At 44.2% G+C, this 23,548-nt stretch overlaps 1 protein-coding gene across 5 annotated transcripts in view; it reads right to left on the bottom strand.

Moving 5' to 3' along the window:
* The window catches only part of atp8b3 (ATPase phospholipid transporting 8B3), a 33,227-nt gene extending 10,453 nt beyond the window's left edge, over nucleotides 1-22,774 (bottom strand). Inside the window, exons 1-25 of one of the 5 annotated variants that reach the window (XM_036969120.1) lie at nucleotides 22,524-22,774; nucleotides 22,019-22,198; nucleotides 21,841-21,899; nucleotides 21,680-21,743; nucleotides 21,104-21,195; nucleotides 20,847-20,960; nucleotides 19,846-19,944; nucleotides 19,411-19,472; nucleotides 16,774-16,846; nucleotides 16,396-16,466; nucleotides 16,185-16,276; nucleotides 11,527-11,685; nucleotides 11,313-11,401; nucleotides 10,902-11,095; nucleotides 10,494-10,705; nucleotides 8,880-8,911; nucleotides 8,562-8,718; nucleotides 7,191-7,379; nucleotides 6,796-6,908; nucleotides 6,145-6,309; nucleotides 5,852-5,963; nucleotides 5,697-5,772; nucleotides 5,272-5,395; nucleotides 2,974-3,160; nucleotides 2,412-2,635 (exon numbers count right to left, since the gene is read on the bottom strand). In XM_036969120.1, coding sequence (XP_036825015.1) covers nucleotides 2,412-2,635; nucleotides 2,974-3,160; nucleotides 5,272-5,395; nucleotides 5,697-5,772; nucleotides 5,852-5,963; nucleotides 6,145-6,309; nucleotides 6,796-6,908; nucleotides 7,191-7,379; nucleotides 8,562-8,718; nucleotides 8,880-8,911; nucleotides 10,494-10,705; nucleotides 10,902-11,095; nucleotides 11,313-11,401; nucleotides 11,527-11,685; nucleotides 16,185-16,276; nucleotides 16,396-16,466; nucleotides 16,774-16,846; nucleotides 19,411-19,472; nucleotides 19,846-19,944; nucleotides 20,847-20,960; nucleotides 21,104-21,195; nucleotides 21,680-21,716 — 2,673 coding nt within the window. In that variant the 5' untranslated portion in view covers nucleotides 21,717-21,743; nucleotides 21,841-21,899; nucleotides 22,019-22,198; nucleotides 22,524-22,774. Of the gene's footprint in view, nucleotides 1-2,411; nucleotides 2,636-2,973; nucleotides 3,161-5,271; nucleotides 5,396-5,696; nucleotides 5,773-5,851; nucleotides 5,964-6,144; nucleotides 6,310-6,795; nucleotides 6,909-7,190; nucleotides 7,380-8,561; nucleotides 8,719-8,879; nucleotides 8,912-10,493; nucleotides 10,706-10,901; nucleotides 11,096-11,312; nucleotides 11,402-11,526; nucleotides 11,686-16,184; nucleotides 16,277-16,395; nucleotides 16,467-16,773; nucleotides 16,847-19,410; nucleotides 19,473-19,845; nucleotides 19,945-20,846; nucleotides 20,961-21,103; nucleotides 21,196-21,679; nucleotides 21,744-21,840; nucleotides 22,199-22,523 lie in introns of all 5 variants that reach the window. The other 4 variants (XM_036969122.1, XM_036969121.1, XM_036969119.1 and 1 more) reach the window with 4 other exon arrangements.
* Between the last annotated feature and the right edge of the window lie 774 nt (nucleotides 22,775-23,548).

A 23,548-nucleotide genomic window follows, 5' to 3' on the forward strand; every position in this document is an offset into this window, starting at 1 on the left:
CATACCCCACAAGACATGCCACCAGAGGTCTCTTCACAGTCCCCAAGTCCAGAACAGACTATGGGAGGCGCACAGTACTACATAGAGACATGACTACATGCAACTCTATTCCACATCAAGTGACTCATGCAAGCAGTAAAATTAGATTTAAAAAAACAGATCAAATAAACCTTATAGAGCTGCAGGGACTGTGAATTAACACAAACATAGGCACAGACACATGCATACACACACACACTATAACATAGGCACTATACACACACGTCACATGGATTTTGTGTTCTAGATACGTGGTAGTGGAGTTGGGGCCTGAGGACACACACTTAATATGTTGTGAAATCTGTTGTGAATGTATTGTAATGTTTTTAAAATTGTAAAACTGTGTCACGACTTCTGCCGAAGTCGTTGCCTCTCCTTGTTCGGGCGGTGCTCGGCGGTCGACGTCACCGGTCTTCTAGCCATCATTGATCCATTTTTCATTTTCCATTGGTTTTGTCTTTTCTTCCCACACACCTGTTTTCAATCCCATTCATTACCTGTTGTGTATTTAACCCTCTGTTTCCCCTCATGTCTTTGTCAGAGATGGTTTATTGTCAGTGTTGTGTTTATTGTATAGGTGTGCGAAGGGTCCTCGTACCCATGTTTGTTTATATATATATATATATTTTTTGTGTTATGGAGCATGTTACGTGGACATTCATTAAAAGACTCCATTTTACACTCCGTTTGACTCTCCTGCGCCTGACTTCCCTGCCACCTATACACATGACTCTGACAAACTGCCTTAATTTTGCTGGACCCCAGGAAGAGTAGCTGATCCCTTGGCAGCAGCTAATGAGGATCGATAATAAATACAAATGCAAATAATTTGTCCTGGCTATCTCAGATAATCCCGCAGGGAAAGAAGCCGGATGTGGAGGTCTTGGGCTGGCGTGGTAAACACATGGTCTGCGGCTGTGAGGCCAGTTGGACATACTGCCAAATTCTCTAAAACAACGTTGGAAGCGGCTTATGGTAGAGAGATTAACATTAAATTCTCTGGCAACACCTCTGGTGTACATTCCTGGAGTCAGCATGTCAACTGTGTGCTCCCTCAAAATTGAGACATGTGGGCCTCCCGAGTGGTCTAGGGCACTGCATCGCAGAGCTAGCTGTGCCACCAGAGACTCTGGGTTTGCGCCCAGGCCCTGTCGCATCCGGCCGCAACCGGGAGGTCCGTGGGGCGAGGCACAATTGGCCTAGCGTCGTCCGGGTTCGAGAGGGCTTGGCCGGTAGGAATATCCATGTCTCATCGCGCACCAGTGACTCCTGTGGTGGGCTGGGCGCAGTGCGCGCTTGCCAAGGTAGCCAGGTGCACAGTGTTTCCTCCGACACATTGGGACAAGATAGTAATTACTAACAATTGGATACCACACAATTGGGGATAAAAGGGGCTAAAATTAAAAATAATTTAATAAAATCTAAATTGAGACGTGTGGCATTGTGTTGTGTGACACAACTGCACATTTAAGAGTGGCCTTTTATTGTCCCCAGCACAAGGTACACCTGTGTAATTATCAGCTGTTTAATCAGGCAATTTTCTTCCAGTACGGATACATTTAAGGAAAGTGATTCTGCCTTCCTTTTCTCATGTTTCATTATGATTATACCTTTATATAATGGCTCTCTATTTTAATGTTTTTTTTGCAGTGGTGTAACGTACTTAAATAAAAACACTCTAAAGTACTACTTATGAAGTTTTTAAGGGTATCTGTACTTAACTTTACTATTTATATTTTTGACAATTTGTACTTTTACTTCACTACATTCCTAAAGAAAATAATTAACTTTTTACTCCATACATTTTCCTTCACACCCAAAAGTACTTGTTACATTGAATGCTTAGCAGGACAGGAAAATGGTCCAATTCACACACATCCCTGGTCATCCCTACTACCTCTGATCTGGCGGACGAACTAAACACACATGCTTCGTTTATAAATTATGAGTGTTGGAGTGTGCTCCTCTAGCCATAAACTAAAAAAACAGAAAATAGTGCTGTCTAGTTTGCTTAATATAAGGAATTTTAAATTATGTATACTTTTACTTTTGAGTAAGTATATTTTAGCAATTATATTTACTTTTGATAATTAAGTATGTTTAAAACCAAATACTTTTAGACTTTTACTCAAGTAGTATTTTACAGGGTGACTAACACTTTTACTTGAGTCATTTTTTATTAAGGTATATTTACTTTAAGTCAAGTGTGAAAATTGTATACTTTTTCCACCACTGGTTCATTGCTAGGATATCAAGACAGATGCAACATTTGATAGCAATATTCCCCACCCAGAACCCCCTCCCCCGTAAACCATTAGCGTTATATGAATGATTCTGGTGCTAAACCAATGTGACCAGTGTTGCCATCTAACCTGGGCACTGAAGCCGTTGAAGAAGCCGAACCAAATGTGCACCAAAGCGAAGCTGCAGGTTTTGTACAGGAAGTAACGCAGAAAGACAGCAATTCGGCGGTACGACCAGCGTCCGTGGACCAATAGGAGCCTCTGTAGGAAACTGAACTTGGCCAGGGTATAGTCAGCATTCTGAACTGCCTGACCCCCCTCTACCCCAGCCAAACCTACCCCTATATGAGCCGCTACAGGAGGGAGGAGGAGAGAGAGAGAGAGAGAGAGAGAGAGAGAGAGAGAGAGAGAGAGAGAGAGAGAGAGAGAGAGAGAGAGAGAGAGAGAGAGAGAGAGAGAGAGAGAGAGAGAGAGAGAGAGAGAGAGAGAGAGAGAGAGAGAGAGAGAGAGAGAGAGAGAGAGAGAGAGAGAGAGAGAGAGAGAGAGAGAGAGAGAGAGAGAGAGAGAGAGAGAGAGAGAGAGAGAGAGAGAGAGAGAGAGAGAGTGAGAAAGGACATGTTAAATACACCCTGTCTTTGAACAGAAATCATAACATCATTTCACAGTCAACCTTTTTTTCCATCACACTCACTCTTGATCATGTTCACGTCGTTGGCGCCGTCACCTATTGCCATGATGATGGAGGTAGTGCTTTTCCTAACGAGTGTGACCACGTCAGCCTTCTGGCCGGGAGTCACACGGCAACAGAGCACTGACTGGCACAGCCCTGCCAGGGACATGAACCTGGCACCCCACTCTGGCCTGGCATCAAACTCTGCCTGAGAATGGACAAACCATGAACACTATTAACCTTTTGTGTGATGGTTTTCTGAATAAACAACATGATAAGGCAGCCTTTAGATAAAGGGAGTGTTTACTAGACTCAGAGCAAATGAATGATACAGAATTATGGATAATCACTAAGCTATAAGGTTTTCAGTCTTATGGTCTTAAAAGGGAGCGTATTAGCATTAACACCTTTACTACCGGTCCAAATATTTAGAACTGTCACGCCCTGATCTGTTTCACTTGTCTTTGTGCTTGTCTCCACCCCCCTCCAGGTGTCGCCCATCTTCCCCAGTATCTCCTCTGTATTTATACCTGTGTTCTCTGTTTGTCTGTTGCAAGTTAGTTTTGTTCGTAGAACCTACCAGTGTTTTGTTTCCCTGCTCCCGCTTGTTCCTTGCTCCTGTTTTCTAGTTTCCCGGTTCTGTCGTTCTGCCTGCCCTGACCCTGAGCCTGCCTGTTGTCCTGTACCTTTGACCCACTACTCCGGATTACTGACCTCTGCCTGACCTGATCCTGAGTCTGCCTGCTGTTCCTGTGCCTTAAACTCTCTCTGAATTATTGACCCCTGCCAGCCTTGACCTGTGGTTTGCCTGCCCGTTTACAGAATAAACTTTAGTTTCTTCTACACTGTCTGCACCTGGGTCATTCCTTAAAGGGGCGAAGAACAACTACTCATTCAAGGGTTTTTCTTAATTTTTTACTATTTTCTATATTGTAGAATAATAGTAAAGACATCAAAACTATGAAATAACACATATGGAATCATGTAGTAAACAAAAAAAAGTGTTATTATATAAAATATTGATGAAAGCTTTGTAAACTCATGACATTCTTTCAACCAGCTTCATGAGGTAGCCACCTGGAATAAATTTTAATTAACAGGTGTGCCTTGTTAAAAGTTAATTTGTGGAATTTCTTTCCTTCTTAATGCGTTTGAGCCAATCAGTTGTGTTGTGACCAGGTGGGGGGATATAGAAGATAGCCCTATTTTGCAAAAGACCAAGTCCATATTATGGAAAGAACAGCTCAAATAAGCATAGAGAAACGACAGTCCATCATTACTTAAAACATAAAGGTCAGTCAATACAGAACATTTCAAGAACATTGAATGTTCCTTCAAGTGCAGTCGCAAAACCCATCAAGAACTATGATGAAACTGGCTCTCATGAAGTCCGCCACAGGAATGGAAGACCCAGAGTTACCTCTGCTGCAGAGGATAAGTTCATTAGAGTTACCAGCCTCAGAAATTGCAGCCCAAATAAATGCTTTACGGAGGTCAAGTAAGAGACACATCTCAACATCAACTGTTCAGAGGAGACTGTGTGAATCAGGCCTTCATGGTCGAATTGCTGCAAAGAAACCACTACTAAAGGACACCAATATTAAGAAGAGACTTGCTTGGGCCAAAAAACTATAGCAATGAACATTAGACCGCTGGAAATTTGTCCTTTGGTCTGGAGTGCAAATTGGAGATTTTTGGTTCCAACCGCCTTGTCTTTGTGTAGGTGAATGGATGATCTTCTGTATGTGTGGTTCCCACCGTAAATTATGGAGGAGGTGTGATTGTGAATGGGGTGCTTTGCTGGTGACACTGTCAGTGATTTTTTTAAATTCAAGGTACACTTAACCAACACAGCATTCTGCAGCGATATGCCATCCCATTTGGTTTGTGCCTAGTGGGACTATAATTTGTTTTTCAACAGGACAATGACCCAACACACCTCCAGGCTGTGTATGGGCTATTTGACCAAGGAGAGTGATGGAGTGCTGCATCAGATGACCTGGCCTCCACAATCACTTGACCTCAACCAAACTGAGATGTTTGAGATGAATTGGAGCGCAGAGTGAAGGAAAAGCAGCCAACAGGTGCTTAGCATATGTGGGAACTCCTTCAAGAGTTGGAAAAGCATTCCTCATGATGCTGGTTGAGAGAATGCCAATAGTGTGCAACGCTGTCATCAAGGCAATGGGTGGTTATTCAAATAATTTGTTTAACACTTCTTTGCTTACCTTGTGATTCCAAATGTGTTAAAAAAAAGAAGAAAAAAAAACTCTTGAATGAGTAGGTTTTCTAAACATTTGACTGGTAGTGCATGTTTACCAGTTCAGGGCCGGTGAGGACCAGCGCTGATTTCTCCCCAGCCTTCTCCCTGTCCACACACCACAGCTCTGTCTCTTTGCCCTTGGAGAAAGTAATCTCTGGATCAGGAGACTGGAGGAGCTGCCTGTGGGAGGATACAGAAAAATAGATATATTGGAAAAGTATCGTCAATGTGTGTGTGTGTGTGTGTCCATGTGTGTGTGTCCGTGTGTGACTGTGTGTTTGTCCATGTGTGTGTGTGTGTGTGCGGGAATGTGTGTCTTTGTGTGTCTGTGTGGTTTCGTCTGTGTGTTTGTGTGTGTGTGTCCATGTGTGGCTGTATGTTTGTCCGTGTGTGTGTGTGTGTGTGTGTGTGCGGGAATGTGTGTCTTTGTGTGTCTGTGTGGTTTCGTCTGTGTGTCTGTGTGTGTGTAAATATGTTTGACCTCAGTTCATCCCCTTCTAGTAGTCTGGTATCAGGATCCAGAAGTCTGCAGGCGTACCCTATGTTCACCACTGTCTCTGCAGAGAGAAAGAGAGAGAAAAGAGGAGTGAAAGACCAACAGACAGAGACAGACAGACAGCGGGGAGCAGTAGTTACCTTTCTTGTCCCCGGTCAGCACCCAGACTTTGAGTCCAGCCTGTCTGAGCATGGAGATGGTCTCAGGGACCTCATCCTGTAGCCGGTCCTCTATAGCTGTCACCCCCAGCAGCTGCACAACAGGAACCAGGATGTACAGAGAGTTTATCACTCTGATTTTGGATCACATTGCATTTATATAAAGCGTTCATGAGTTTGCTTGATGGGAGTCATCCTTTGGAGCATAGGAATTCTCCTCAAATGTCATTGTATGGTAAAGATACTGTAATGCAGTGCCCTGATTATGAGGATACCTTTAGATCTCTCTCCATGTCGTCATGCAGCCGTTCCAGCAAGTCATCACGGTTACGGGTTGTCATGGCAGCCTGGGCCATGGTTTTGCTCCACTCCTCCCATTTGGCCTCAGATACAGTACGCTCAGCTATGCACAGAGTCCTCAGACTGGACTGGGCAAACAGCTGGAGGAGGACAGGAATATACTGGATGAGATGCTGGATGAATATATATTTACTAAATAAGCTAAAGTAAAAAATGTAATAAAAAGTAACACAATAAAATGACAATAACCTGTATGTGGGGGGGTACCTGTATGTGTCGGGGGTGCAGGTTAGTCGAGGTCATTTGTACATGTAGGTTGGGGTAAAGTGACTATGCATGGATAATAAACAGCGAGTAGCAGCAGCGTAAAAAAAGGGGGTGTCAATGCAAATGTAGTATGTGTAGTGTTTTATCTTTATTTAACTAGGCAAGTCATTTAAGAACAAATTCTTATTTACAATGATGGCCTAAGAACAGTGGGTTAACTGCCTTGTTCAGGGGCAGAACAACAGATTTTTACTGTTACTAGTCCAACAGTCTAACAGTCTAACCACTAGGCTACCTGCCGCCCCAGTGTGTGTGTGTGTGTGTGTGTATGTGTGTGTGTGTGTGTGTTTGTGTCTTACATCTAAGGCTCTCTCAGTGCTTTCCAGATGTGGACAGTCTTTTTGTAGTCTCTCCAGGATCACTATGTCAGCACCTTTACAGTATAACTTCAGCCCTCCCTCTGGCTCCCGCACTGCAAACACAAAATACATCCGAGGATAGAACACATTTATACATGTCAGGAGAATACATCAAGATGAGAGACTGAGGGATAGAGAGATGAAGGGAGAGAAAGGGAAAGGGTCCAGGATAGGGGAGCTGTGGGGCAGATGCATCCAGTCTCACTCAGGTAGGAAAATTCTGTCAGATCTTTTGAGAAAGTACATCATTAGGATATATTTTTTACGGGTAAGCTCAAGGTTAGGGTTGTACATTCATCCTTCCTAACATGGCCAGATAGTAATGTCAGTCTTACCCAGTACAGACATGCGTCGCCTCTGGCTGGTGAAGTCAAGCAGAGTGAGGAGCTGGTAGTGGCGTTTGAGGCCCAGCTCACTGACTGTCAGAGAGTCCCTGGTCCTGGAGAGGAAGACCCAGCCCAGCTCCCTGGCTGCCCCCACCAGGGCCTCTTCGTCTGGGGACGCAGCCTGGTACACCGGGGCCCCTAGGACAAACATCACGCAACAAAACTGTAACAGTACCTGGACGATTCCAAGCCAGCATAGCACAAATATATTTTTGGCATCTCAGATTCTTCTGGAAATTCTCACATAGTAGATTTATTAGGAGGAAGGATGTTCGGCATACTTTTTACATGAAAATCACGAAAGTGGCAATTTTAGGCCCTTTTTTAGACCTATATATGCCTCTTGTCAGAGCCTATGATCTGTGAACCGTACATGATACAGACAACATCTTGGTGTCATTATCCTCCTTATAGTGCTCTCTCAAATATGGAGTATGTCTAGATTCTGAAATACGATTTTTCACATTCATTTATTCAACGCAGAATTATGAATATGAATAACTCAAAATAAGCCTTTTAGATATAGCTTATTTTTTCTTCTTTTTTTTAACATATTGCTTGGAACAATATACTCTTCAAACAAGTCACATTTCCAGAGTGGGTGCTCTGCTACTTTTAATGATATGACCCATTTTATACATAGAAATAGATATAATAGGTCAATATAATGTTCCCTTTGAATCCATTTTCCCTTCACGGTCTTGATCATAAAATGTATCATACCTTCAGAATTAGCAGAGAGCCCACTCTGGAAATGTGATGTACATGTAGAGTATATTGTTCCAAAAAATATGTCTTAAAATGAACAAATTCCAAAAGGGTTATTTTGAAATATTAATGTTTTTAATGTTGAATAAATTACTTTGAAAATATGCATTTCAGAATCACGACAAACTCCATATTTTGGAGAACACTACAAAGAGTATAATGACACCAAGATGTTGTCTGTATGGTACAGTTCACAGATCATAGGGTCTTACAGGATGCGTGTATAGGTCTAAAAAGGGCCTAAAAATGTCAACGTTCACTTTCAAAATGGTTTGTGATACAAATGTAAAAAGCATGTCAAACACATCCTTCCTCCCAATTCATTTTCTATGTGTGAATTGAAAGAACAATCTGAGATACCAAAAATATATTTAGCCTACGCTGGCATGGAATCGCCCAGCTGTATTGTTGTATCATGCTGAGATGTGTTTTCCTACTTCTTGAGAGGGTTTAGAACAATAGAACAAGAAAACACCAAGTATTTACCTAGTTAAATTTACGAACTTACATGGTAAAATGTTAATTACACATGAATGACTTGTTTGCCCTCACCGTTCTTCCATTCGGTCATGACGGTGTGGCAGAGTGCCAGTGTGGTGAGGAACTGTCTGCTCTGTGTGCACTGCTGCCCCCTCAACTTGTCCACCAGCCGCTGGTCAGACAGATACAGACCCCCACAGGAGTACGGGTTCCAGCTCAGGTCTAATGTCTGGGGGGAGGCAGAGGTGGGGCAGAGAGATGGGAGTTATGTTATTTGGTTTATTTACTACTTCATGACTGATTTGACAATGTGCAAATAAACTGAATTAACCACATAACGTGAATGTTTTCCTCTACAATGATATGGAACATCTAAACCTGGATCATTACCTGGGATTCCTCTGCACTGATTGACGCATCACCTGACAAATTCAAAAAGGAGAAATGAAAACATTTTCAGATAGAGTGGGGACCTTTAGACTGACAGTAAGCATGCTCTAACTACCAGACCGATAGTAGTAGTAGACAGTGGGCAGATGGGGAATGTGATTCCAGACAAATTTCAGATTGCACCTTGACTCTAGAGGGCTGGACCGACATTCAATATTGAACACTTTTGGGCGTGTCCATATGAATATTTGAACACTTACAAGGGTGCCCTGATTTGTTATCAGAGTGGCTGCGGATCCGACTTTTCTGGACCCCTCTTTCCTGACAATTAAAGGTCCCGAAGATTCTGTGCATGTGCAGGATTCTCTACTTTACAAACAGTCTCTGCTTTACTCGTGGAGGCCAGGCTACTCTGGTGAATGGTGCTGGTTTAATAAAGTTGGATCAAAGTCTGCAAGATCAGATAATGATAGTATTCTACATAATATAACCGAATATAATAACATAGTATAATGTTACTGTAAGACAAAAACACCACCTCATTTCATGATTTCACGATTGTGCGAATGGTCACATTTTTCTCTCAAATCAGATTTTTCAAAACTTAACAGCGTGAGCCACTAGGTAAAACATATGCTTTGATTTCAACTAAAACACAGGTAGGCTATGCTACACTTTGTTAACACCATCTGCTCTACAATCAAATCAAAGTTTATTTGTCACGTGCGCCGAATACAAACTTACAGTGAAATTATACATATGATGAACAGAGAGTAGCAGTAGCGTAAAAAGAGGGGTTGGTGGGTGATGGGACACAATGCAGATAGCCCGGTTAGCCAATGTGTGGGAGCACTGGTTGCTCGGGCAAATTGAGGTAGTATGTACATGAATGTATAGTTAAAGTGACTATGCATATGTGATAAACAGAGAGTAGCAGCAGCGTAAAAAGAGGGGTTGGGGGGGCACACAATGCAAATAGTCCGGGTAGCCATTTGATTACCTGTTCAGGAGTCTTATGGCTTGGGGGTAAAAACTGTTGAGAAGCCTTTTTGTCCTAGACTTGGCACTCCGGTACCGCTTGCCATGCGGTAGTAGAGAGAACAGTCTTTGACTAGGGTGGCTGGAGCCTTTGACAATTTTTACGGCCTTCCTCTGACCCCGCCCGGTGTAGAGGTCATTGTACATCCTTCACAACAAGATTGTAGGCTACTTCGAAACAACACTGAATAACTCAATATGACCTAAATGCATATCTCTATTAAACTGATTGAGATCAAATGGTTGGTATGCAGATGCTGCATAAACGTCTTACCAGTTAAACTTGAAGAAGAACACAACAATGTGTCCAGGGGGGGGGGGGGGTACTTTTTGTTATAGTGCCCAGACAGCCCTGGAACTCAAGCCCTGAGTCTGACACACACAAATGTAGATCTTGGTCTTTAGTCAGATGCAAACAAAAGTGAGTTCAGTCACTGTCTTTCCGAACCGGGGAGCAGACTGAGAACCCGCTGCACAATAACACAAGGTACTCCAGGCCCTTGTAGGTTTAGTGGTGAAACCAAATCTAACACACAGACAGAGGGTGGTTGTTTCCAGGTCATGGGCCATCCTTACCATAGATGTCCCCTGCAATGCAGCACTGTCTGAAGAGCAGGCGGTTCTGGGTGAGGGTGCCTGTCTTGTCACTCAACAGATGTCCCACCTGACCCAGTTCCTCATTCAGAGAGGTGTTCCGGGCCTGGGCATGGATGGACCTCTCCACCCCTCCTCGCATCTCTACGTCCCAGCCTATAAACAGGCTGTGCAGCACGTGGATCATCTCAAACCTGCACACAGAGACATGAACATACTCAATACTAGATGTGGGGCCGACAAAATACATTTCAACAGAGATTCATAGACTGCTGAATAAGTATGCTGTGTACAGTACTATAGGATTGGAAGAGCTGATTCCACTTTTCGATTTCTCGTATTGGAATTGAATGAATTAGAACTGACACCAACCCTGGTAGTGTTACTCACGTGATGTAGAGAGACATGGGCATGGCAGGGCCGAGCAGGATCACATAGCTCCAGTAGGTGAGGAAGGCTGTGTAGATGGGCGAGTTGCCCCTCGTTAAGGCAGACAGAACCTCTATTTGGGATGACACACGCCCCTGAAACACTCCCGACCCCACAGCCAGCAGTAGAGCCACCAGCAGTATGAACAGCACTATCTGAGATCACAGACACACACATACATGTATATGAACACACACATGAACACAAAATCACTCTTTAATTAAAAAAGCACACATAAAAAAAGTTGGATCCTTTATCATAATAAAATGAGTCAAGACAAGAGAGTTATATAAATGAACAGATAAAACCATCTATCTCCATAACTCTCACACTGCTTTACTTCATCATCCTCTCCTGGTCTTTATCACTCACCCCAATGACAACTTTGTTCAGGACCTTCTCAATCTGAGTCATCTTGACTCTGAGCCGACCAACGTTGCGAAGGATTTTACTATCTGAGCCTGAGGGACAGGAAGATCTGTGTTATTTACACGTTCAATTTCATAGTCCTTGTCATTGATCTGTTAGGGGGAAAGAAAGGGTGCATAAGGTATTGAAGCAGGGGCTATGTATGTGTGCTGAGTACCGGTGTATATCGCCATGCCAAAGGCTGTGTCTGTATTTCGAAGTACTGTTCCTCTCAGCAGGATGTGTTCACTGTCCAGAGGGTGGCGCTCTCCTCTCCAGCGGAGCTCCCCCCGGAAGGTGTACAGATGGCTGTTGGGCTCCTCACACAACACAATGCCTGAAAGAGGGAGGGAGAGAGGGAGAGATGGAGTGGGGAGCGAATAAGAGAGGAAAGGAGGGAGACATAGAGAAAGGTAGGCAGAGAGAGAATGATGGAGGGATAAAGAGAAAGAAAAGGCTGTTTACCTTTGTAAACCCTCTCCTCCAACCCTACCCACTCACACGGTCATGTGTCATCACAATCTTCGCTCTCTCTTTCCCACTACTCTCTCCTCTTCTATCCTATCGTCTCTCCCTTCTGCTAAATCCTACTCCCTCCTGTCTTCTAATTCTGCCTGTTTGACCCTACACTCCTCCCTTTCCACATCTTATGACTGGCACCGTCCCCTTTCCTCCCGGTCGGCCCTCCCCTACTGCTCTGTGGCTCAGTGACTCAGTGGGAGTCTACAGAAAAGGGTTGCGGGCAGCTGAGCGAAACTGGTGGAAAACAAAACTTCCAGAGGACCTATCATCCTTTCACTCCCTCCTCTCTACCTTCTCTTCCTCTGTATCTGCTGCTAAAGCCCCTTTCTACCGACAACCTGCCAGCTCGACCCCATCCCTTCCTCCCTTCTCCAGACCATCTCTGGAGACCTTCTCCTATTGCTCACTTCAAAATGGCCAGAGTCACTCCCCTCCTCAAGAAACCAACACTCAACCCCTCTGGCGTCAAAAACTACAAACCGGTATCCCTTCTTTCTTTTCTTTCCAAAACACTTGAACGTGCTGTCTCTGACCGACTCTCTTGCTATCTCTCTCAGAACTATCTTCCTGATCCTAACTAGTCAGCCTTCAAGACGGGTCATTCAACTGAGACTGCTCTCCTCTGTGTCACAGGGGCTCTATGTTGCCATAGCAACATCAGGGAAACTTGGCAGAAGGGAGTAGTTAATCATATTACAGAACTTCTGCAACATCTTTAATTGAGACTCTCATTCTCCTTAATTGCCAGCCTGAACACGTTATGGAAAGAGATTAACTGTATAGGAAGCTCTGAGGACAGCCAATAGGTCGTCTGGATTGTGGACAGCCAATAAATTGTCAGATGCAAACAGATTATAATCTTTAGTGGAAAACAGTTCTTGAGGGCTTGACTTTTTTTATAGACTTACTGGTGAACCGGTGTTTGAGTTGTGTGATTGCAATATCATTCATTTCAATTGATGTGCTGCACAATAGACATATAATGCACAATGTCTCAGGAACGACTATACTAAGTATAGAAATCAATTTGGCCCGTAACCTGGACCTACAGGCCTAATGAAAACATTTGGAGGACCTCAGGAGACCAGAAGAGTCTAAGAAGTTGGATTTAATTTAATTTAAATTCCCTTAAATATTGCAGCCCATTTGTGTAGGCCAGATAAAACCCACTGAGTTCAACGATAAATAGTGACTGAATTTATACTCAATAACTTTTTTCCTCATTGTTAGGCTATTTGATTTGTCATTTTTATTTAAAAAAATGAAATAGCAACTAAATACTGTAGGCCTATATACAGTGCCTTGCGAAAGTATTCGGCCCCCTTGAACTTTGCGACCTTTTGCCACATTTCAGGCTTCAAACATAAAGATATAAAACTGTATTTTTTTTGAAGAATCAACAACAAGTGGGACACAATCATGAAGTGGAACGACATTTATTGGATATTTCAAACTTTTTTAACAAATCAAAAACTGAAAAATTGGGCGTGCAAAATTATTCAGCCCCTTTCCTTTCAGTGCAGCAAACTCTCTCCAGAAGTTCAGTGAGGATCTCTGAATGATCCAATGTTGACCTAAATGACTAATGATGATAAATACAATCCACCTGTGTGTAATCAAGTCTCCGTATAAATGCACCTGCAGTGTGATAGTCTCAGAGGTCCGTTAAAAGCGCAGAGAGCATCATGAAGAACAAGGAACACACCAGGCAGGTCCGAGATACTGTTGTGAAGAAGTTTAAAGCCGGATTTGGATACAAAAAGATTTCCCAAGCTTTAAACATCCCAAGGAGCACTGTGCAAGCGATAATATTGAAATGGAAGGAGTATCAGACCACTGCAAATCTACCAAGACCTGGCCGTCCCTCTAAACTTTCAGCTCATACAAGGAGAAGACTGATCAGAGATGCAGCCAAGAGGCCCATGATCACTCTGGATGAACTGCAGAGATCTACAGCTGAGGTGGGAGACTCTGTCCATAGGACAACAATCAGTCGTATATTGCACAAATCTGGCCTTTATGGAAGAGTGGCAAGAAGAAAGCCATTTCTTAAAGATATCCATAAAAAGTGTTGTTTAAAGTTTGTCACAAGCCACCTGGGAGACACACCAAACATGTGGAAGAATGTGCTCTGGTCAGATGAAACCAAAATTGAACTTTTTGGCAACAATGCAAAACGTTATGTTTGGCGTAAAAGCAACACAGCTCATCACCGTGAACACACCATCCCCACTGTCAAACATGGTGGTGGCAGCATCATGGTTTGGGCCTGCTTTTCTTCAGCAGGGACAGGGAAGATGGTTAAAATTGATGGGAAGATGGATGGAGCCAAATACAGGACCATTCTGGAAGAAAACCTGATGGAGTCTGCAAAAGACCTGAGACTGGGACGGAGATTTGTCTTCCAACAAGACAATGATCCAAAACATAAAGCAAAATCTACAATGGAATGGTTAAAAAATAAACATATCCAAGTGTTAGAATGGCCAAGTCAAAGTCCAGACCTGAATCCAATAGAGAATCTGTGGAAAGAACTGAAAACTGCTGTTCACAAATGCTCTCCATCCAACCTCACTGAGCTCGAGCTGTTTTGCAAGGAGGAATGGGAAAAAATTTCAGTCTCTCGATGTGCAAAACTGATAGTGACATACCCCAAGCGACTTACAGCTGTAATCGCAGCAAAAGGTGGCGCTACAAAGTATTAACTTAAGGGGGCTGAATAATTTTGCACGCCCAATTTTTCAGTTTTTGATTTGTTAAAAAAGTTTGAAATATCCAATAAATGTCGTTCCACTTCATGATTGTGTCCCACTTGTTGTTGATTCTTCACAAAAAAATACAGTTTTATATCTTTATGTTTGAAGCCTGAAATGTGGCAAAAGGTCGCAAAGTTCAAGGGGGCTGAATACTTTCGCAAGGCACTGTATCTATAGATAGTACACTGCATAATGAAACAATCCCCAATAAGCTTGTGTTTTTAGGGTGGACTGGGTGGACTATTATGTGGCATTAGTAGATTGTTTTTAAGCACTTTCTAGGAAGAGAGCGCGACGTCGGCTCACGTCATACAGGTTCAGGTAGGCTGTAAAGGACAGTTGAATATTCAAAGAAATTCATTGGTAGCTGATTAGTATGCTGTTGCATTGAAAATATATTTTACAATCTCCAGTGTTTGAATTATAAACTTTAATAAATGAACAAGTAATTACATAATTTCCACCAGCCAGATGTCTAAAACTGGGAAACTGTTATGCCAGCGATCCCGGTTGACAACTCCACGGTGTCCCCACCCAGAGTGCAAAGAACCCTGGCATGACCCTGGACAACACCCTGTCATTCTCTGCAAACATCAAAGCAGTGACTCGCTCCTGCAGGTTCAGGCTCTACAACATCTGTAGAGTACGACCCTACCTCACACAGGAAGTGATGCAGGTCCTAATCCAGGCACTTGTCATGTCCCGTCAGAACTACTGCATCTCGCTGTTAGCTGGAATCCCTGCTTGTGCCATCAAACCCTGCAACTTATCCAGAATCCTGCAGCCCGCCTGGTGTTCAACCTTCCCAAGTTCTCCCATGTCACCCCGCTCCTTCACACACTCCACTGGCTTCCAGTCAAAGCTCGCATTCACTACAAGACCATGGAACTTGCCAGCAAGATGAACTGCCTTCAGGCTGTGCTCGAAACCTACACCCGAACCGAGTAGCCCTCCCACACCTACAAGAGGCCAGCTCCCGCTCGGTCCAGTCGAGGCTCTTCTCTGTCCTGGTACCCCAATGGTGGAACCTGAAGCTAAAACAGCATAGAGCTTCCCCATCTTCCGAAAACATCTTTCCGAAAACCCCCCTCGAACCCACATTTTTCAAAATAAATAAACAGCCTTTCGTAAATTAACACTCACCCCCCCCCCCCCCCCCCCCCCCCCCCCACACACACACACTAGCTCTGAATTTGCTGATAGCTACTTTATACAGGAAACATGTACTTACTATGACTGTGATATGTTGTCATTTCACCTAGCCATTATAAGATGAACGCACTAACTGTAAGTCGCTCTGGATAAGAGCGTCTGCTAAATGACTAAAATGTCAAATGCAACCTGAGACTGACGTATTGTTATTATGAGCTCACCCCAATTTTTATAGACTTTTTCTAGATTTTTTCCTAATTCCCTTTACTTCTTAATGCTCTGAGTCAGGGCGGTGACTACTATTGAAGGCAGATAGGGTCTGCTTCAGTTATGAGCTCACCCTATTTTGCATACGCTTTGCATTTTTTCCTAACTCTCCTAATGCTTTGGCTCAGGTGGTGCCTACCATCGAAGGCAGCCAGGGTCTGTTCTGTGGGGTCAGAGGTCATCTCTGTGTGGGTGGCGTCCAAGGCCTGCCGGTACTTTAGATTGGTCTCTCTGCAAAGACAGGAACCACGGTCAGGCGTCATAACCCTCAGCTTAAAATAAACAGGTTCAGTGTGCAGAGTACATGGACAAGAGTACATTGCCAGTATATGGATGTTTCTGTCCCCTACCCATCAATGTCAGCAGTCTCTACGTAGCACAGGCTGTGTGGCTCAGAGCTGCAGAGGAGCAGTAGATCTGCCTACAAGGGATACAGAAGGAAAATATGTCTATAGAGAGAAGCAGAAAGGGAGAGGGGCGACCAGACAGTCAGGGCTAGGGAACCACTTTGGACTCTCTCCCTTTTTTAGTACCCTTTCTTTACCTATTGACTTTTTCTATTGTTGTTGACTGTCGAGGGGTAAACCTGCAAGTAAGCATTTAATTGCACCGTGTTCTCCATGTATGGCATGCGTATATGACGAATAAACACATTTGAATTTGACTCTATGCAAACCTGCAGGTGGTGCTGAATCAGCTGAAGCTAAAGCCTAGGCATGGAAACTCACCGGGATGATCTGGTCTTTGTGAATCCGCAACACATCTCCCACACACACATCCTTCCACTGCGATGGGCTGAAACTGAGACGTGGAGTGGAGAGAGACAGAAGGGAGAGAGACAGAAGGGAGAGAGTCAGAAGGGAGAGAGACATAAGGTAGAGAGACAGAAGGGAGAGAGTCAGAAGGGAGAGAGACAGAAAGGAGAGAGTCAGAAAGGAGAGACTCAGAAAGGAGAGACTCAGAAAGGAGAGAGACAGAAAGTAGAGATACAGAAAGGTGAGAGACAGAAGGGAGAGAGACAGAAGGGAGAGAGACAGAAAGGAGAGAGACAGAAGGGAGAGAGACAGAAAGGAGAGAGTCAGAAGGTAGAGAGAGAGAAAGGAGAGAGACAGAAGGGAGAGAGACAGAAAGGAGAGAGACAGAAAGGAGAGAGTCAGAAGGGAGAGAGACAGAAGGGAGAGAGACAGGAGGGAGAGAGACAGAAAGGAGAGAGTCAGAAGGTAGAGAGACAGCAAGGAGAGAGACAGAAGGGAGAGAGACAGAAGGGAAAGAGACAGAAGAGAGAGAGACAGAAGGGAGAGAGTCAGAAAGGAGAGAGTCAGAAAGGAGAGACTCAAAAAGGAGAGACTCAGAAAGGAGAGAGACAGAAAGGAGAGACTCAGAAAGGAGAGAGACAGAAAGGAGAGATTCAGAAAGGAGAGAGTCAGAAGGGAGAGAGTCAGAAGGTAGAGAGACAGAAGGGAGAGAGACAGAAGGTAGAGAGACAGAAAGGAGAGAGTCAGAAAGGAGAGACTCAGAAAGGAGAGAGACAGAAAGGAGAGAGACAGAAGGGAGAGAGACAGAAAGGAGAGAGTCAGAAGGGAGAGAGACAGAAGGGAGAGAGACAGAAGGGAGAGAGACAGAAAGGAGAGAGTCAGAAGGTAGAGAGTCAGAAGGTAGAGAGACAGAAGGGAGAGAGTCAGAAGGTAGAGAGACAGAAAGGAGAGAGTCAGAAAGGAGAGACTCAGAAAGGAGAGAGACAGAAAGGAGAGTCTCAGAAAGGAGAGAGACAGAAAGGAGAGATTCAGAAAGGAGAGAGACAGAAAGGAGAGAGAGAAGGGAGAGAGTCAGAAAGGATAGACTCAGAAAGGAGAGAGACAGACGGGAGGAGGTCAGAAGGGAGAGAGACAGAAGGGAGAGAGACAGAAGGGAGAGTGTCAGAAGGGAGAGAGACAGACGGGAGAGAAACAGAAAGGAGAGAGACAGAAGGGAGAGAGACAGAAGGGAGAGAGACAGAAGGGAGAGAGACAGAAAGGAGAGAGACAGAAAGGAGAGAGACAGAAGGGAGAGAGACAGAAAGGAGAGAGTCAGAAGGTAGAGAGAGAGAAAGGAGAGAGACAGAAGGGAGAGAGACAGAAAGGAGAGAGACAGAAAGGAGAGAGTCAGAAGGGAGAGAGACAGAAGGGAGAGAGACAGGAGGGAGAGAGACAGAAAGGAGAGAGTCAGAAGGTAGAGAGACAGCAAGGAGAGAGACAGAAGGGAGAGAGACAGAAGGGAAAGAGACAGAAGAGAGAGAGACAGAAGGGAGAGAGTCAGAAAGGAGAGAGTCAGAAAGGAGAGACTCAAAAAGGAGAGACTCAGAAAGGAGAGAGACAGAAAGGAGAGACTCAGAAAGGAGAGAGACAGAAAGGAGAGATTCAGAAAGGAGAGAGTTAGAAGGGAGAGAGTCAGAAGGTAGAGAGACAGAAGGGAGAGAGACAGAAGGTAGAGAGACAGAAAGGAGAGAGTCAGAAAGGAGAGACTCAGAAAGGAGAGAGACAGAAAGGAGAGAGACAGAAGGGAGAGAGACAGAAAGGAGAGAGACAGAAGGGAGAGAGACAGAAGGGAGAGAGACAGAAAGGAGAGAGTCAGAAGGTAGAGAGTCAGAAGGTAGAGAGACAGAAGGGAGAGAGTTAGAAGGTAGAGAGACAGAAAGGAGAGAGTCAGAAAGGAGAGACTCAGAAAGGAGAGAGACAGAAAGGAGAGACTCAGAAAGGAGAGAGACAGAAAGGAGAGATTCAGAAAGGAGAGAGACAGAAAGGAGAGAGAGAAGGGAGAGAGTCATAAAGGATAGACTCAGAAAGGAGAGAGACAGACGGGAGGAGGTCAGAAGGGAGAGAGACAGAAGGGAGAGAGACAGAAGGGAGAGAGTTAGAAGGGAGAGAGACAGAAAGGAGAGAGACAGAAGGGAGAGAGTCAGAAGGGAGAAAGACAGAAGGGAGAGAGACAGAAGGGAGAGAGTCAGAAGGGAGAGAGACAGAAGGGAGAGAGACAGAAGGGAGAGTGTCAGAAGGGAGAGAGACAGACGGGAGAGAGACAGAAAGGAGAGAGACAGAAGGGAGAGAGACAGAAAGGAGAGAGACAGAAGGGAGAGAGACAGACGGTAGAGAGACAGAAAGGAGAGAGACAGAAGGGAGAGAGACAGAAGGGAGAGAGAAAGAAAGGAGAGAGACAAAATGGACAAAGAAAGGAGTTGAGGTAAAGACCTACATTATTTCCCTTGTACTAGAAGCACAAAGGAACTGACATAGTAGATTGACACAAACGTTTAAATGTTTTACAGTTCACAAGGGTGTCTGAAGTTAGGTTTGTGCCCTAAGAGGCAGAGCTGGCATATTTGTGCTCACCTCTGGGAGATGAGGACATCACTGGGTCGCCTATTAATCTGAGAGTCACTGCGTCTCCTGGCCTGAGGGAGAGAGAGAGAGATAGTAGAGACAGACAGACAGATAATAAATGGTTAATAGGAAAGAGCGAGAGAGAAAGAGAGAGAGAAAACACATTTAGGGGACCATATAGTGACACAAGCTGAGAGATTTACGTCCTTCACTAATTGACAAGTCAATAAAGAGGGTCACAAAGCCTTTCAAAAGGGGTGTAAACATAACGCAGTGATGCACTTAACCATGAATGCTCCATGCAAAACATAATCGCTGCTGGAGGAGAGAAGCTAGTTAAAAATCTATGCAACTTGGAAGACCAGTTTGTCAATGAGTACAAGGAGTCAATGAGGACAATGAATGAGCGAGGTGCGTGATTGGAGGGTGAGTGAGTAATCTCACCAGGTCATTGGTCAGGTCTTTAAGCCCCCGTACTGACAGAACTATTACCAGGGGAATGGTGGTGGTGTACCAGGGGATGGACGAGATGGCAGGGACACACTGGAAACACACACATGCACATATGCATGCACTCTAGTGCTGAGCGATTAACCAAGATTTTTAATGTTGTTGTTTTTAAGTAACTAATTGGCCGACGTTGTTCAATTACTTGAATTCCATTTCGTGTTTTTTTTGTGAGCCCAACGAGCCGTTTCTCTAGAGAGAAATCAAATTATTCACGAGAGAAATCAAGTCAAGAACTATGTGGGATCCTGCACTGAAGGAAATATTCAACCTCGTTCAGTGCAGAAATGTGGTCATTTCCTTCAATGCTCGGACAGAGACGGATACACTTTTACAGCTGCTACATTAGGTTAGGCAGACACACCGCTGTGAACGCATGAGAGAGGAACGTACACAACACAACAACGCGAGGGATAGAGAAGAATGTGATAGTATGCCTTATCTACTTTGAAGAACTAGTCAAATGATTTTGTCAGACATACTTAGGATTTTAAATTTGAATGGTCACTATTTTCGGATTTGGAATTTCCATTAAAAAGCTCCAATGTCATTTTAATGTCATTATTTCACAATGCATTTAATGTTTAAAAAAAATATCGAAACCAACATCAAAAAAACCTATTTATGTTTTAATAATTGGACCGAAACCTAAAAAAGCTATGTTTGCTCAGCACTAATGCACACACACACACACACACACACACACACACATATTGATTACCACATTCACTGAATGTATAAAGTATAAATTGCACACAAGCTGCTTATACTAGAACACTAGTCTAAAACAATCGAAAATATTACCATTCTTTTGTCAACATATATACAGATAAATAAAATCACTAATGTCAAATATTGGCCAAAAAATACATATGATTTACCCATCCTCTGAAACCATAGAAATGAACTGAGTAGATAAATGAAACCCAGAGTCTGACCTGCATCACCACCATGAGGAGGAAGTAAAGGTTAGCTACTCGCTGGAACTGTTCGTACAGCGTGAGGGGTAGGAAGGTCAGAGGGGAGTACTTAAAACTGCGCACCACATTGTCCTGGCAACCCAACCCAGAGGACAGACACAGAAAGAAACACAGAGAGAGAGACACAAGGGAGACGTGAGTGTTTGTCAATTAGTGGGTTAGTGTGTTTGTGCCTACAGTGTTGGGTTACAATAACACAGTGTACTGTGACTCACGGCATATCGGCCCCAGCGGAAACACAGAAAGGATCTCCGCTGTCGATGTTTGTGGAAGTGACGGCTGTTTGCTCTCACCTCCCACGTAATATCTGTTAAAGACAGGGTTAAAGAAAAGCCTATTACAACCACAAATTGGCTTTCTCTATCACCAATGAGATTTGAGGAGGGCATAGCACAGGGACTAGGTCACGTCACTGTCCATCACATGTGGGGTAAGATGAGATCATGTGTGTGTGTGTGTGTGTGTGTGTGTGTGTGTGTGTGTGTGTGTGTGTGTGTGTGTGTGTGTGTGTGTGTGTGTGTGTGTGTGTGTGCGTGTGTGTGTGTGTGACAGACTATAGTGTGTTATTTTACATCTCTCAGGGGGAATCTTGCAGCCCCTTATTCCACTATCCTGCGCCTGGAGAAGGCAGAAATTACTCTAAAAGCTTCTTCTGAGGAAACCGGATCCCTTAAAACACTCCATCATTATCAAACTAGGTCAAAGGTCATATATAGGATGCTTTATTTGACATCTAGACACACTTTCACTTGTTTCATGCAAATATGGATGGACACAAAGACTGGACTGACCTGTTTCAGGGTTGGTGGTAGTATCCCCTTTGGTCATGGTGCTATAATGACTAAATATACTGTTCTGGAAGAGTGAAACAGAGAGCAACAGTCAAGTTATTCATAACATTGACTCTCATGCCAGCCTTGTTACTCATTCCACTGTTGCCATGCTTGCTTACCTCATAGGACACACAGAGAGAAAGAGGGAATCTTGACTCCTCAAATCATTGACTGTGACCTATTTTCATCAGAAAGACACACAAAATCCTATGTCGTTTGAGGTGGCTGAGTGTGAACTCAAATGGTCCCAAGGTTTAACATTTAAGACGTTCGATCAGTAGATGACAAAATACCTACTGAACATGAGTTAACCCAGCTTTGGTTAAAAGTCTTTGTTTGGTAAGCAGTTGGTGAAACTTGTCGATCCAACTATTTGAGTATCATACTTTTAAGCCAGGACTCTCAAAAGGTAACACAACAAGAGGCGGTGAATCGTGGTTCGGTGGTAGATATTCTGTTTTCATCTGTCACCATGACCTAAAGAGGAGTAATGATCGTATTCAGTGGAATGAAGGTCAACCCAGTTCACCTCAGACGGACCAGAGAGAGGGGCTCCACCTCCTTAGCTATAACTCTCTAATTCCCTCTTCTCCTTACAAAGAAAATAGATAACAGGTAAATGTTACCTGATGACAACAAACACCAACCCTAAACACAAGCCTCCCGCACACAATTTAGTTTAAACAGCACAAACTCGAATAAGCTCCCACAATTAATGAACTAAGAAACGTACCTCCTAACAAACCCATAGCTCGATGTTAAAAAATGTGTAGGTATGTAGGTGATCGTTAATAACACCCACCTGTAAACAGCAACCTTTGAGTATCCCTCCATGGCTTGTGTGTCTCTGTGTGTCACATAACATCTGTTACCAGGTGACGATCGCACGTGCCAACAACCTCAGCAGTCAGACCACAGCTGAATATTAACATGGTGGTGACTTTCCACACATTCTCCACAGCATTTCATAACAATTCCCCTGCTGGCGTTCCTCCCTCTCTTCCTGCCTCTCTCAGTCCCTGCCCCTCTCTCTTTCCCAGGTAGCTTCAGTATCAACATATTCTACCTGCACCTGCCAGAGAGAGGGAGGGAGGGAGGGAGGGAGGGAGGGAGGGAGGGAGAGAGGGAGGGAGGGAGGGAGGGAGAGAGAGAGAGAGAGAGAGGGAGGGAGGGAGGGAGGGAGGGAGGGAGGGAGGGAGGGAGAGAGAGAGAGAGAGAGAGAGAGAGAGAGAGAGGGAGGGAGGGAGGGAGGGAGGGAGGGAGGGAGGGAGGGAGGGAGGGAAGGAAGGAGGGACAATGTGTGAGGAGAGACGGGAGAAAAAAAATAAAATGAAAGGTGGAAAGGTTATAAGAGTTTGTGGGAGAACACAAATACCAGTGGTCCCTCGTTCCCCAGCCCCTTTTCCCTGGCCATTCAACATTGAGATGTACTCGTCTGTACAGAGGGACTCATTGACGTCTTTGGCTGAATTTCAATAGTTTAAGGAGGATGGGAAAGCAGTCTACAGAAAACAAGGAAATTATTTTGAGATTTAGTCTTTGTCACAATGCTAATAAGGCTAACTAACACAGGCCTGAATGTCAGGTGAAAGTATGTATAAGTAGGTAATAGGTCACCATCTTTGTCCTGGAAATACCAGACCAAATTCCCAGTTCTGATTTCCTTTCACCATGGGTTTCATGTTCTTTCCCCTCACAACACAGAGGTCTCCTTTTCTTCCCCACATCACCCCCTCTCTCCCTCTTCCCTCCTCTCCCTTTCCTTCTCCTCCTATCTCTTCCTCTGTATTTTCTCTCCCTCTCTCCCTCTCTCCCTCCTTCTTTCTC

The sequence above is a fragment of the Oncorhynchus mykiss genome, chromosome 30 (genome assembly GCF_013265735.2).
Source record: "Oncorhynchus mykiss isolate Arlee chromosome 30, USDA_OmykA_1.1, whole genome shotgun sequence".
Taxonomy (NCBI): Eukaryota; Metazoa; Chordata; class Actinopteri; order Salmoniformes; family Salmonidae; genus Oncorhynchus; species Oncorhynchus mykiss.